This window comes from Notolepis coatsorum (genome assembly GCF_963971535.1).
Source record: "Notolepis coatsorum genome assembly, chromosome: 12".
NCBI classification, from domain to species: Eukaryota; Metazoa; Chordata; class Actinopteri; order Aulopiformes; family Paralepididae; genus Notolepis; species Notolepis coatsorum.
This window is the reverse complement of record NC_140176.1, coordinates 65,744,525-65,758,640: the sequence shown is the minus strand read 5'-3', so window position 1 is coordinate 65,758,640 and position 14,116 is coordinate 65,744,525. Positions and strand designations below refer to the sequence as shown.

Here is a 14,116-nt window from a genome sequence, read left to right as displayed (position 1 = left end):
CCCCCACTGTGTTGTTCAGAGATCGCAGCTGCTAGCTGTGTTAGCTAGCTAGCATGTGACCTTTGCCCTCTGACCTGAGCGAACCAGACGAAGGAATCGGGCAGGGAGCTCTTGACCATGGAGGAGAGTCTGACGTTGCCTCCGATCACCATCTCGTTCATGGGCTCCATCTCGTACATGCCGCTGTCGTCGTGGCAGTCTGCCGAGTCGATGCTCTCGAAGTCCCAGCTCTGCAGGGGAGAGAGGGAGGGAGAGGGAGAGGGAGAGAGAGAGAGGGAGGCAGGGTTGCCACAGACATTGCTAAATGAAATTCAAGGACTTTTAAGTACTTTTCCAAGCACTATTTTTCATTTTCAAGGATGTCACTCGAAGGATACAATTCACTTTTAAATGCTTGTTTTTTTAAGCATATTCTTGGCCTGCTTGCCAGCTAGAGCAAACTAGAGCATCACACGCGAAGAAATTAGGAAAAGCAGTTGGAGTGCGCGAGACAGCGACTCGTCAGATTTAATTAAAACAGAACAAAATAAATCTATTTCTTGATTCAGAACTATTTGATCATGGATGAACAAAACATTCAATGTGAATGGTTGATTTGAATTTCAATTACTTTTTAAGCACCTTGTTATTTTTTTTTGCTGTTTTCAAGGAATTCCAGGCCTTGACTTTTAAAAATTTTTAAATCAAGCACTTCAAGGACCTTGTGCGAACCCTGGGTAGGGGACGTTATGGGAGACGAGCAATTTTTTTTTTATCATACTGTTGTGAAGGGCCAGATTAAACCGAATATATATATTTATTTATATATATATATTTAATTGTATTTGTATATTCTCTAATATTCCCTGATATCCCTTGTATATTCCTTGTACAATATGCATTGAATATCCATTCTAGCCTACTGAACATCCCATAATAGTCTCCATTCTACTATTGGTCGAGACCTTGGTGCCAGGCTGCCATACCCCCCAGACCCAGTTCAAACGTACCGCTCAACATGTACAAACAAGTCCTAGTTCCGCGTAGGAATCTGGCTACCGCACCACTAACGGTACTATTTGTTCATAGTGCGTATATATACTGCGCTACTAAAGTAGGACTTCCTTTTTAGTCCAGTTTCTTACCCTCCAATAGAGTGACAGACGTAAAGCCTCCCCGCGACGCCACGTGTGGGAGTAAGGCCAAGTTCGGCCTACCATCGGTATTGAGACATCGTGTATATTAATATTTGAATAGTCATATTTGGCACTATATCGTCGAGTTGGACGTAGTCTATTAAGCTAATAATAGTCTATTCATATGTAGTGCTTCGTGCGGTGAGAATACTATCGTAGTCGGTACCCCATCGTTTCGGGCAGAGTACTGGCTGCTTATCCAGGGTGGCCGACCCCATGTGAGGCTGCACCCGAGGAGCCCCAGAGCCGACGAGCGAGTGGACCTGCATACCGGATTATTCTACCGACGACAGCCCGCCTTCCCAGGCACGGATTATGCTTTGTATACAGTGATTATTCTATGGATAAAGACCAACACTGCCGTGTGTTGGAAACCCCCCCCCCGGAGAGGACGACAGGTGAGGAGACGCTCTACACGACGAGGTCGCTTCACGTCTCTCTATCGTGGACCGAAGGAAGCCGGCCCACAGAGAGTCCAACTGCTTTCATCTGTGGATCGAGGATCGCTGAGGCACCGAGCCGCACAACCGTGGGTTCTCCCAGGATACCCTCGGCCAGACGGATACAGCCAGACTCTACCCCCCCCCCCTTCTCCAGTTGTCTTACAAGCGACCGGAATTCCCCCCTAGTGTATCCAGTTCTATAATCATTAAAGTATCATTGCTATTATTCCTTAACTATTCCAGGTCGTATATGTACCACCTGCGCCTTCAGAGATTGGACATTCTCTATTGATATACCGACGAATACTCTTGCCATAAAAGTGCATACTAATTCCCATTCATAAATGTGATTGATTTGATTAAGTGCTTGCTCTACACACCATCGCTGTGTAGAAATAAAGACCTATTTCTAATTCGTACATTTGTGTTGGATCCGTTTCATCTACGTGACAGTGTTCATCATAATATATTTATGCCGAGTACTGGGTGGCCGAATATTAAGTACAAAGGTAGTGGTAGTAAGTATCATATCTAGTAATACAGTCAGGGAATTGTACCCCTCAGTTACACATACACTTTTTATTGCAGGTTGACATAGCACACAATCAATGTCCTTTCTTTTCATATTAATTTCACATAATAATAAACATCAAGAAATATATTACCCTGTCAAACAGTACACCAACCCCCCCCTCCCCTCCCTCCCTCCCCAGTCTCGGGATGCAAATATCTTCCACCTTTTCATTTTCATTTTCTATCTGCCTAGTTAGGTTTCCCACCGTGTTTGCAGCTCCCTTCCACATCTCAACCGTCCCCACCTTGGCTCTATTCAGCCTCGCTGTAGAAAGCTCTAACATTATAACCTCCAGGAAGTATTCCAGAAATTTTTTTGTGCACAGTGTATGGGGCGGAACCCAACATTGTACTACTAATTTCTTTGCTGCCGTCAGTCCAGCTAACCATAATTTCCGCTCTTTACTTGTCAGCTCCATATTAGAGTCATCACTTAGCAATAGAATAATCGGTTCCCTGGGGATCATCTTGCCAGTGAGATTGGATAGAGTCAAGGTCACCCTCCCCCAAAATTCTCCTACTTCTGGACAGTCCCACATCATGTGCATAAATGTGCCCGGTACACTCTGAGTACATAGATCACAATTCTGGCTAGGTGCATATTTCATATGGTATCTCAACAATGGAGTATGGTAAGCTCTTTGACACATTTTTAAGTGAATCAGTTGGTGGTTCGGATTTTTTGACAAGCGAAATATGTTCTCCCACACTGTGTCCCAGGTAATGTCCTCTTCTTCTACATTCAGGTCCTTGTTCCACTTTCCATCTAGAGGTAAATCCTTCTGTGTCAGTAACTGGATGTGCAGGTACATTGTCGATACTAGTCCCCTGTTGGGGAGTGTGGACATTCATTCCACAATCTGGTGTGTCTGTACGTTTGTGTCCCAAGGTACCCCATTAGCATGCAGTGCCGATCGCATTTGAAGGTATACTGTAGAAAGAAAGAGGTCCTGGGTACCTCCGAACGTATACACAAATCCTGAAAACTAATAAGCCCCTCTGAGTCAAAGATGTCCCCCAGATGTCTCACCCCTTTCGCTGCCCATTCCACCGACTCAAACGGCTTGCCACCCCTTGTAATATTCCTATTCTTCCACAAGGGGGTATCGTTGTGCCATTTCCAGTTACCTTTCAGACATTTCTCAACAACCCTAAAAGTACTGATTGTGTATGCTATAATTGGACCAAATTGTGTTCTGCATTGACTGTCAGTCATGCCGGAGAATAACACGTCCTCCGACTTTAACGGGTACAACAATATCTCTTACATTTCTTTCCATGCGCCTGGTGTGGACTGGCCAAACCACGTTTTGAGTGGCCGTAATTGGAACGCTCGGTGGTACGTCATAACATTTGGGAATGCTAAACCCCTTCAAGTTTCGGTCTTTGCAGAGTGGATAATTTAATCTTCGGATGTTTCCCACACAGACGAGGAGGCAGCCTGTCACATCTTTTCGCCTGCCAGCACGGACTCTCATTGGCGAGGTGTAACGCATGGGAGGCTCACACTACCCCAGCCATTTCCTGTCTCTGCTGTGCAGGCGTCTCCCAACTGACCTGTAGGGGTTGCTGTCCACAACGTCCAATCCCCACCCATCGACTTCCACCCGCTGACTCTGCCAAATGAGCCAGTACGACGGCCGGCCCAAGCCGAAGGCAATGCTGAGACTGGGATTCGATACCGGAGTCTCTTGCATTGGTGACGAGCGCAATCTCCCCTACGCCACCCAGCCGCTCAGTAGTACTCATTTATATATTTTATACCCAGTTTAATCTAAATGGTAAATGGTGCATTTATATAGCGCTTGTATCCAAAGTGCTTTACAATTTGTTCCTCACACTTGACCCGTTCACTCACACATTCACACACCGATGGCGTAGGCGACCATGCGAGGTGCCGAGCTGCTCATCGGGAGCAGTTAGAGGTTCAGTGTCTTGCTCAAGGACAGTTCGATACGCTGCCCGGGAGGAGCGGGAAATTGTCTCCTGTACATTGTATATTACTATTGCATTTTACTGTTACATTTGCACTCTGGTTGGATGCCAAACCTCTTTTCGTTGTACTGTAGTAATAAATAATAATAATAATAATAATGATAATAATAATAATAATAATAATAATAATAATAATAATAATAATAATAATAATAATAATAATAATAATAATAATAATAATAATAATAATAATAATAATAATAATAATAATAAACCTTATTTGTATAGCACCTTTCATACAAACATTGCAGCTCAAAGTGCTTCACAGCAGCAAAAAAAGACAAAATTGGCATAAAATTAGCACAGAATTTACAAAAAGGTGCAGACATAAAATAAGTATAAAATAGACAGCAGCACTTGTACTTGTGCTGTATAACGCCATAATGTTGTTCTTTTAATGGGGCCCATTAACATCCCTATGTGTGACAGGGGACATCTCACCCGCACGGCTCCGTCGATGCCCATGGTCAGGAGCTCTCCCTCGTCCAGGGCAAAGGGCTGGATGGTGCCCACATGGCACGTCCTGCCCTCCTTACGGCAGATCTCCACCTTGATCAGCCCCCCCTCCCACAGCAGCATGTTGCCCCACTCTGAGCCGGACACCACCTGACGGACGGGGAGGACAGGAGAGAGAGAGAGGGGTTGTTGGTGCAAGTGCTCAAGCTCTTTGAACGACGGCATCGTCTCCCTGCTCTCAGTACGACGTGACAGCGGCACAGACCTTGCCGTCAGGGAGCTCCACGTAGCCTTCGATATCTGTCAGGGCCGTCTTCCCGAACCTTCCCAGATGCCCTTGCAATCTGAGACCAGTGAATGTGCGCGCCATTTTCCAGAACCTGCCGGAGAAATTGGGTGACATCGAAATAAATACAAGACGGTATTGTAATTCTATTCATCTCGTGTTTAAACATAAATTGCTTATTGTGGAATGTTAATGTCATGAGTATCGTTCTTTCAGCTTCAGATGTATCATTTGTTTTGGTATAAGTGTTTTAGGTCAAACTCTCTGAGCACAGCCAACTCAAAGTAGGCTGAGGGGGCGTGGCCTTCTGTAGACACTATGCTCCTCATCTCCTCTTGAGTCCTCTCACTCAGCTAGATGTGACTGATGGGCCAATCAGAGCAGCTAGATGTGACTGATGGGCCAATCAGAGTAACGTGTGTGTGTATTATGCAAGGGCTTTAGTCATAATTTTCACAACAACTCAAACATTTTGGGGAATTTTACATCAACATACGTTCTGTAAAACAAATTGCAATGAGATTGAAAAACAAGATTTTCATTGAACTATCTTTAAGTACTTAAAATGTAGTTTGTCTCATCTAGGTTGACCTTTAGTTTCAGTATGTACCTTAGGTCAAGCTATTAATCACAATAACATACCTGCACCATTTGGGTGGCAGATTAAAGGAACACAGCCACATTATGGGAAATGCACTTGTCTTACCGTTTTCTCCAGAGTCCAGATACGAGTAGAAAGCTATCCGGCTGCAAGCTAGCCTAGCTTAGCACAAATGAATGGAAGAGGATACGGACCAGGTGGCCTACCTGTTGGCCAAAAATACCTTTCCCGGAGTTTTAAGCTAGGCTAGTGGTCCGAATCCGCTTCCATTCATTTGTGCTAAGCTAGGCTAGCTTGCAGCTGGATAGCTTTCTACTGAACGGACAGAGAGGAAACTGGTATCTATCTTCTTGTCTGACTCTGGAGAAGACGGTAAGCGCATTTCCCATAATGTCGCTGTATTCCTGACGTACTTGATGTGTCCAGATCCTGAGGTGGTGAGCTGTCCCGGGTTGTCCGGGGAGAAGGTGACTCTGTACACATCCTGGGAGAAGGCTTGGCAGGACACCATCACCTGCTCCTTCCTCCAGTCCCACAACGTCAACTTGTAGTCGGGCGCACTGCCCACGCTGGCCAGCAGGGTGCCCTCGCGGTTGAAATCCACGAAGCTGTACGCCTGCCCCGTGCCACCTGAAACCACATCCAGGGTCCCAAACACGTGGAACGATGAGGCCAAAATCTTCAGATATGGTGAACAAACACAAGTACCGCAGTTTACTTTCTAAGGTCAAAAGAAGCACTTTACCTCGGAGGATGCGGTAGGGTCGCAGTGAGGGATACTCATAGACCACGATGTGGGGCTGATGACCCTTCTCTGCTACAGCCAAGTATCGCTTACTAGGGTGGGCCTTCACACACACACACAGACACACGCACACACACATGAACAAACACACAAGTATACATATACTGGCACACAATATTTGAATAACAGTGTCATCTTTAGAATCATTCAGGGTTCCCAATTTTCCAGGACTGTCCTGACTGTGGTGGGAAGTTTGTTCCATTGTGGAGCAAGGACCGAGAATAGCCGGCTTCTCTTTGATGACCACCCCGGAGCTCGGATAGGAGTGGGTCTTAGGCGGCCAGAAGATGTAGAGCGGAGGGGTCTTGAGGGTGTGTACTGTGTAGTTAGAGACAATTGACCAGAGGTAGGCGGGAGCCATTCCCTTCACTGCATGATATGCCAGGTCAAGGACCTTGAAGCGGATGCGTGCGGCAATGGGAAGCCAGTGCAGCTGTCTAAGAAGTGGGGTAACGTGGGCTGACTTTGGTAGGTTGGAGATCAGGCGGGCCGCTGTGTTCTGTATGAGTTGAAGGCTTAGTGAAGATACACTACACCACTAAGGTACCCATGTACATGTCGAAATACTTCCCGAAGGTCAGTGAATACCATGACCACAACACCCGAGGGAGCTCCACAAATCATGTCCAACCCAGATTCGTCTCAAACAAGGGACTAAACACCTTCCGCAATTATGCCACATCAATGTGGAACGCCCTACCCACAGCCGTAAAATAATGTGAATCACTACCCACCTTCAAACCGCTCTCAAAGAGCACCTACGGGAGGCTGCAATTCGAATCTGGCCCCCGTAAATGTCTGAACCCCCCTCCCACCCACCCACCCACCCCCTCCTAATGTATATACACACACCATGGGGCTAAAATACAATTAGAAATGTCCAGGACAACATACAATTCTTTCCAGGATATTTGGTCATTTTTAGTAAATGTTCCATATTTTCCGTGACTGGAAATCTCTGAATTTCCAGGTTTTCCAGGACAAGTGGGAACCCTGTCATTTCTTAAAACAAATCTTTGCCAGCTCATCAACAGAACACTCCAGTATCCTAAGGCTAGCATGCATACACTGTGTGTAGTGTGCCTTACCATAATGGTACCAATTCCTCCACCACTGCAGGAGCGCAGGTAGCGTTGCTCCTTGGTGAGAACATCCAGCAGGATGAGCAGGTTCCCCGCTATGAAGGCCAGGGTTCTCTCATCCAGCAGCTGCAGGTTAGCCCTCCTCCCAGAGTCATAGCCAAACGAGTGACTTGATGGAAGAAGAGTTCAGGATATAAGGGACTGGCGATCGATCGACTGAATCGATTACAAAAAAAAAGAATCGATACAAAATGACTGCATCGATGCTTTCGAAAAGTTTCATTGGTGGCCGTTATTAAACGTGAATACAAAAGAAGAATGAAAATAATTTCAACTTAAATAAAAGTCGCAAGTACACTTAAATAGAAATGGTCTGTTGTTTTTGGGCGGGGGGGGGGGTGAAGGTGAATAGTTTAGATGCACGGATGCAATAGAATAATCATTGGATGAATTGATTACTTAAAGGAACTATCTTATAAATGGCCTTTTCCAGGGGTTTGCATTGATTTCTAGCAATGTGGGGTTGTACCAACACTGTCTATGTCTCAAATTCAAATTGAGCAGCGAATGGAAATAATGCGGAAGCGGTTATTTAGCAGAGACCTTCAGCTGTTCACAAACTTCACACACACACACATCGTGAATCAACCAGAGAACTATATAAAACGGGTGGGACTCGGAGGTAATGGGACTGGGAGGATGCTATCTCTCTCTCTCTGTCTCTCTCTCTCGTTCTCTCTCTCGCTCGCTCGTTCTCTCTCTCGCTCCCTCTCGTATCCGTACTGCTGTATCACCGTCAACTTGTTGCAAAATATCATGGCGCACGCTCCCATGCGTATTCCGATCCGTGCAATAATATTCACGGGGTATATATTGTCATTTGAAAGAAGTTACCAATGCATTGTCCCATGAGATTATGCCCCCCCGCGGCCAAATTAATTTGTCCCTCTATCTCTCTCTATCTCTCTCCCCTAAAATGTATCTGCCAGTGCAGTGGGTGACTGTCACTCAAAGCGCATTGCGAGTATGGGCGGAGCCCAGCCAAAAACAGCTTGGAATCTTGAAGGGGAGAAAGTGCTGCTCTACAGTACTTGATTAGAAATACAAAACAATGAATACAAAATAAAAGAAAACCTTACAGGTGTGTTTCATAGACTCACAGGAATTGTGTAAAATTGCCCAAATAGTGAAAGCTATGTTGCACTAGGAAACCAGCATGTGATTTATCCAATCAGGTGCATTCCACATGGGGGGAATGGGAAGTAGGGAGGGGATACATCCACGCAACATCTAAACAACAACATTCATTTTGGACCTGCCAACTTAAAAAAAAATATGAATTAATTTATCAATATTTTTTTTGGGGGAAAAGCAGTACTTTTATTCTGCACCTTTCTAAAAGCTCTGTGGATGTATTATTATAATTTCTTTTTTACTCTACATACTTTATCTATAACACCTTTGAATAATCGCCGAATCATCGAAGATTAATTATTAAAATTGATTACTTAAATCATGGTTAGTAGCAACTCTACAGTCTACCTATGAACATATCATATCAAGTGTTATTCAAGATCTTGAGGCCTGGTTTGGTAATGGACCAAATCTGTATAACTAATGGTATCAACCCTAAACCCTTAGTGGTTTTCAAACCCTTATACACTCTAAACTTTCAAAATATGAATAAGTTAGACACAAATCAAAACACAACCCTTGCAATTAAGAACCATATGACTGATTTGGACACCCCATGAATTTGCAGTTGTAATGCCAATCCAAATCACTTCTGGAGTGTGAATGTGATATATCACAATAAAGTACTCACTCTCTACTGTCTTTCACTGTGTACTAACTTACCATCTTTCGTTTTGAAAACATTGTTCCTCTGAAAACGTGAAACAGAGTTATATACTGAATCTTTGCATTTGTTTAGCATTTTGTACTTTAGTTTTGTATATTGTATATTTTGTATAGGATTGTTTGGAAGGGTGTTTGGTCTTTATTCTTTTACTTGATTTACTGTATGAAGCACAATCTCAGGAGGAACCAAGCATTTCACTGTAATGTACATGTACCTTATATGTGACAAATAAAACAAAACTTGAACTTGAACTATGGTTTTCCATCTGAGGTATGACTAGAGAAAAATGTTGACACACTGTGCTAAGCTATGTAGGTCTCAGAGAATGAAGCACATTTCTGACACCAACATATTCATAATATGGTTTGGCACTTGATATGCCCTTGAAGGAGGTCCTTTTACACAATTGCATTAATTTACAGAAGACTAATAATGTGGGAAACACAATTTCCCAGATTTGCTTATTATGATAAATTAGTTGGCCAAATCTGACGACTGTTTGTCATATAATAAGGTATTTTAGTCGAGGACAGCCGTTAAACCAAATAACTTAAGTAATAGGGTTAAAAAGAAATGATAAGAACAATGATAAGGTAAATCAGTTAGCAGTGGAGGGGACGTTTGTGAAAGGATACGAGAAGTGCAGAAGGTTCTCAGGGATCTCAGAGTCTGGTGTGATGAATGGTCTGGAGTAGAGATTCTCATAACTGTAGTACATGTCTTCAGGAAGTGCTGTGTCTGATGATTTCACCTCACTGTCCTCCTCCCTTCCTGGCTCCTCACTGTCCTCCTCCCTTCCTGGCGGCTGAGCATCAGGCTCTGTAGGAGAACGACAAACACAACAGCAACTTTCAGTGAGTAGACATGGCTACATGATGTCTTATCATAATCAGCTCAATAACTAAACATCATACATAAATTATCCTGGATTTATTCCAGAATTGTTCTATTTCTAACTGGGTGAAATTTATCATGTCATTTTGGAACTAATAATAAAACAGAAAATAGCCTACTTGTGTCCTAAGGATAAGGATGAGCACTCCATGAAGAAACCCAAGCACATTGCCCATTGGGATTGTTACTGCAATAATTATCCATTGTAAGCTTACAAAATAGTAACAGATTCTAAATATGATAATGTATCTATTTATCTTTTCGGGGCAAACTGATTGATTGATTGATTTTTATTGTGGAGTAAAAGACAGCATCCAAGGGATAAAAACATGAGAAAGTGCAAGCACTTATTTCCATCATGGTCCCTGATTTTGGACATGGACAGACATCATAAAACATAGAGCATCACAATAAAACATAATAAAACAGAGCATCATAATAAAACATAGAGCATCATAATAAAACATAGATCATCATAATAAAAAACAGAGCATCATAATAAAACATATAGCAACCCCATAAAAACACTCCCTACCCTCTCCTTCCTAGACGTGGCTATTCTATACTTCACTGGCTAGCCATTTCTTTGTGGCACGTCTAAAACTTCCCCCCTCTTCAATGTTTTTCAGGGCCACTGGAAGCTTGTTCCACTCCAGTGCTGCAGAATATAAAAAAGTATTTGTGCCCATTAGGGAGTTACATTTTGGCAGAATAAAATCCGTACTGCTCCTTCTAGTCCCGGCCCGAGGTTGAGAACCACTGGTTTAGATGGTGCAATCATCTTAGACTTATTAATGGTGATTAGGGATGTCCCGATCTGATCGAAGTTTATCACGGAATATTTTAATTGATCTGTGTCAGCTATATTAATCCTGATCAAATTCTGAATTCCTTTTGTTAGAAAATAAATTAAAACCAATAAGGGAAAGCTGTGATTTTCTCTTTAAGCAGAACTATTCAATTGCCAAACATTGCCTAACTTTAATGTATCAGATTCAGTATTGGCAGATACTCAATGACTCGGATCGGATAGAGGGGGGGGGGGACGACGACGACGACTTGATCAGGATATCCCTACTGGTGATCCTTATGGTACGTTCCTGTATGAAAAGGTTGGCTGTTCTTCTCTGTCAGATATGTGGCACTGGTATTTGTTTATATAAAAAGCCCTCATTGGGAGTTTAAAATCGTACATCTCTACTATATTGGAATGGTCGGCTGGTTCCTATCACATAGTTGTGGCCATGAAAACATCCCCTCCAAATTCCTCAGAGACTCAGCAGCCGCCATCACCCCAGTCATCACACACATAATAAACCTCTCCATAAAACAGGGACACGTCCCCAAGGACTTCAAAATTGCGAGAGTGACCCCTCTGCACAAAAAGGGCAGCAAATTAGACCCAGGCAACTACCGCCCTGTTTCTATTCTTACCTCCATCTCGAAAGTCATGGAGAAAATAGTCTACGAACAGGTCGAAAAGTACCTGGCGGAAAAAAATCTAATCTACGAATTTCAATCTGGCTTCAGAACATCCCAATCCACTGACACATGCCTTCTCTATTTGAACGACCACATCAAACAAGAGGTGGAAGCGGGCAAACTCTACCCCCCCCCCCCCCTCACAGTGAGCTGTGGTGTTCCACAAGGAAGCATACTAGTAGGACCGCTACTGTTCCTAATTTATGCAAATTACATGTCGTCAGCTTGTGACTGCAACTTGTTCTTGTTCGCGGACGACTCAGCCCTGCTGATCTCTGACAAGAACAAGTTACAGGTTGAAAAAACCCTCAGCTCTGAACTCGGCAGAATCTACACCTGGCTCACTGATAACAAACTATCATTACACCTGGGTAAAACAGAGTCCATACTCTTCGGATCAAATAACAAACTCAGCAAGACCGACGGCTTCTCAGTTACAGTGGGTGACAATATTGTCACAAGGAAAGATGAAATTACATACCTAGGTTCCATCCTAGAGGTAAATCTTTCCTGTGACAAAATGGCATCCAAGGTAATAAAAAAAGTCAACCAACGAACTAGATTCTTGTACCGGATCTCCTCTCTGGTAAACAAGAATACCATGAAGACTCTGGCAGGAGCACTCATTCAAGGGTATGTTGTGTATGTCATAAATGTCACTATGAATTGAAAAATGGGGGACCCTGATGTAAACAAGACAAACGTCTTTCTCTGGTCTGCAATACCTTAACAATTGTGTGTATTGAGCCGTACTGTATTGTACCCATTCTGCAATCTGTTCAATAAAGTTTTCATTCATTCACACATATTCTCCAATGACTGACTCTTGGAAGACTATTTTCTGTTTTTGTGCCCCACTTACATGGAATGAGCTACAGCGCACTCAAGATGGATGCTTTAATTTCATTCAGTTTGTAATTGTTAATTGTAATTAGGCCTAATTATCCCTATACTGTTTATTCACTAGATTATATTTTGTTTTTAAAATGTGCTTGTTTTATTGTACATTGTCAACAATCACTGTAAATTAGGGTCACCCTTTTAGTAATGCGCATTATCTATTTCTCCCCCTGGAAAAAGGACCACTCCAGCCTGTCTGTTGAACATAAAGTTATTCAACCTTCAACAGCTTGAGTCAGTGAGTCCTCAGCCTCTTTGGCAGTGGAAGCTGTCCTGTCTTTGGACTGGTTATCATTTGAGTAATTTCTTCCAACATTCTCTTCTGGTTGTGTTGATGGGTCATCTATAAAACAAAATTGAAATCAAAATTAAAATCATGACATTAGGATTTCACAATGCAGACATTGTTGAAGACATGTAATAAAAAAAATCAACCAACGAACTCGATTCTTGTACCGGATCTCCTCTCTGGTAAACAAGAATACCCTGAAGACTCTGGCAGGAGCACTCATTCAAGGGTACTACGACTATGCTTGCACCTCATGGTACCAAAGCACCTCAAAGGCACTAAAAACAAATTACAAACATCTCAAAACAAACTAGTCAGACTACTGCTTGACCTGACTCCTAGAACCCACCTCACCCCTGCCCACTTTGACAACCTAGGATGGCTTAGAGTAGACGACAGAGTACAGCAACTTGCAATGGGCCTGGTCTACAAGATACACTACACGACCAAGGTACCCATGTACATGTCAAAATACTTCCCAAAGGTCAGTGAATACCACAATCACAACACCAGAGGGAGCTCCACAAATCATGTTAAACCCAGATTCGGCTCAAACAAGGGACTAAACACGTTTCGCAATTATGCCACATCAATGTGGAATGCCCTACCCAAAGCTGTAAAGGAATGTGAATCACTACCCACTTTCAAAAACACTCTCAAAGAACACCTAAGGGAGGCTGCAATTCGAAACTGGCCCCTGTAAATGTCCTAACCCAGTTGTACAGTAAATGACCAAGTTTGGCTTTGTCAGTATTCCAATGTACAGTGTACAGTGTCCCCCACACCCCTACCCAACCCCCCCACCTCCAATGTACAGCCCCCCACCCAACCCCCTTTTTCTGGACACTTTTTGTATCACAAACAGTACTGTATTTGCAAATCTGGTATGTCATAAATGTATAGATGTAGCAGTACTGTCTACCTGTATGTCATATATGTTATGATGAATTGAAAATGGGGGACCCTGATGTAAACAAGACGAAAGTCTTTCTCTGGTCTGCATCCCCTTAACAATTGTGTGTATTGAGCCGTACTGTACTGTACCCATTCTGCAATCTGTTAATAAACTTTTCAATCAATCAATCAATCAATTTCCGACTTGGGCAAGCTAACGTTACTCTTCCAAAACAAAGTTATGTTTTCAGTTGAAGGTTTGGTAGCTAGTCAATATCGACAGACCATGACTTTATCTTAGCTAACGTTACACATTTAAGTTAAGTTAACGTTAACGTTTTCTTAACTTGCCTTCAGAGTCCATCTTCGTTTGGAGCCGG

At 43.1% G+C, this 14,116-nt stretch overlaps 1 protein-coding gene across 1 annotated transcript in view; it reads right to left on the bottom strand.

Annotated features, from left to right (window-relative positions):
- The window catches only part of cfap44 (cilia and flagella associated protein 44), a gene marked incomplete at its 3' end in the record, with an annotated part of 49,075 nt that extends 39,074 nt beyond the window's left edge, over window positions 1-10,001 (bottom strand). The window contains exons 1-7 of the mRNA XM_084325852.1: window positions 9,913-10,001; window positions 7,423-7,585; window positions 6,275-6,377; window positions 5,943-6,159; window positions 4,908-5,022; window positions 4,628-4,792; window positions 75-230 (exon numbers count right to left, since the gene is read on the bottom strand). Coding sequence (XP_084181978.1) covers window positions 75-230; window positions 4,628-4,792; window positions 4,908-5,022; window positions 5,943-6,159; window positions 6,275-6,377; window positions 7,423-7,585; window positions 9,913-9,995 — 1,002 coding nt within the window. The 5' untranslated portion in view covers window positions 9,996-10,001. The remainder of the gene's footprint in view (window positions 1-74; window positions 231-4,627; window positions 4,793-4,907; window positions 5,023-5,942; window positions 6,160-6,274; window positions 6,378-7,422; window positions 7,586-9,912) is intronic.
- Window positions 10,002-14,116: the final 4,115 nt, after the last annotated feature.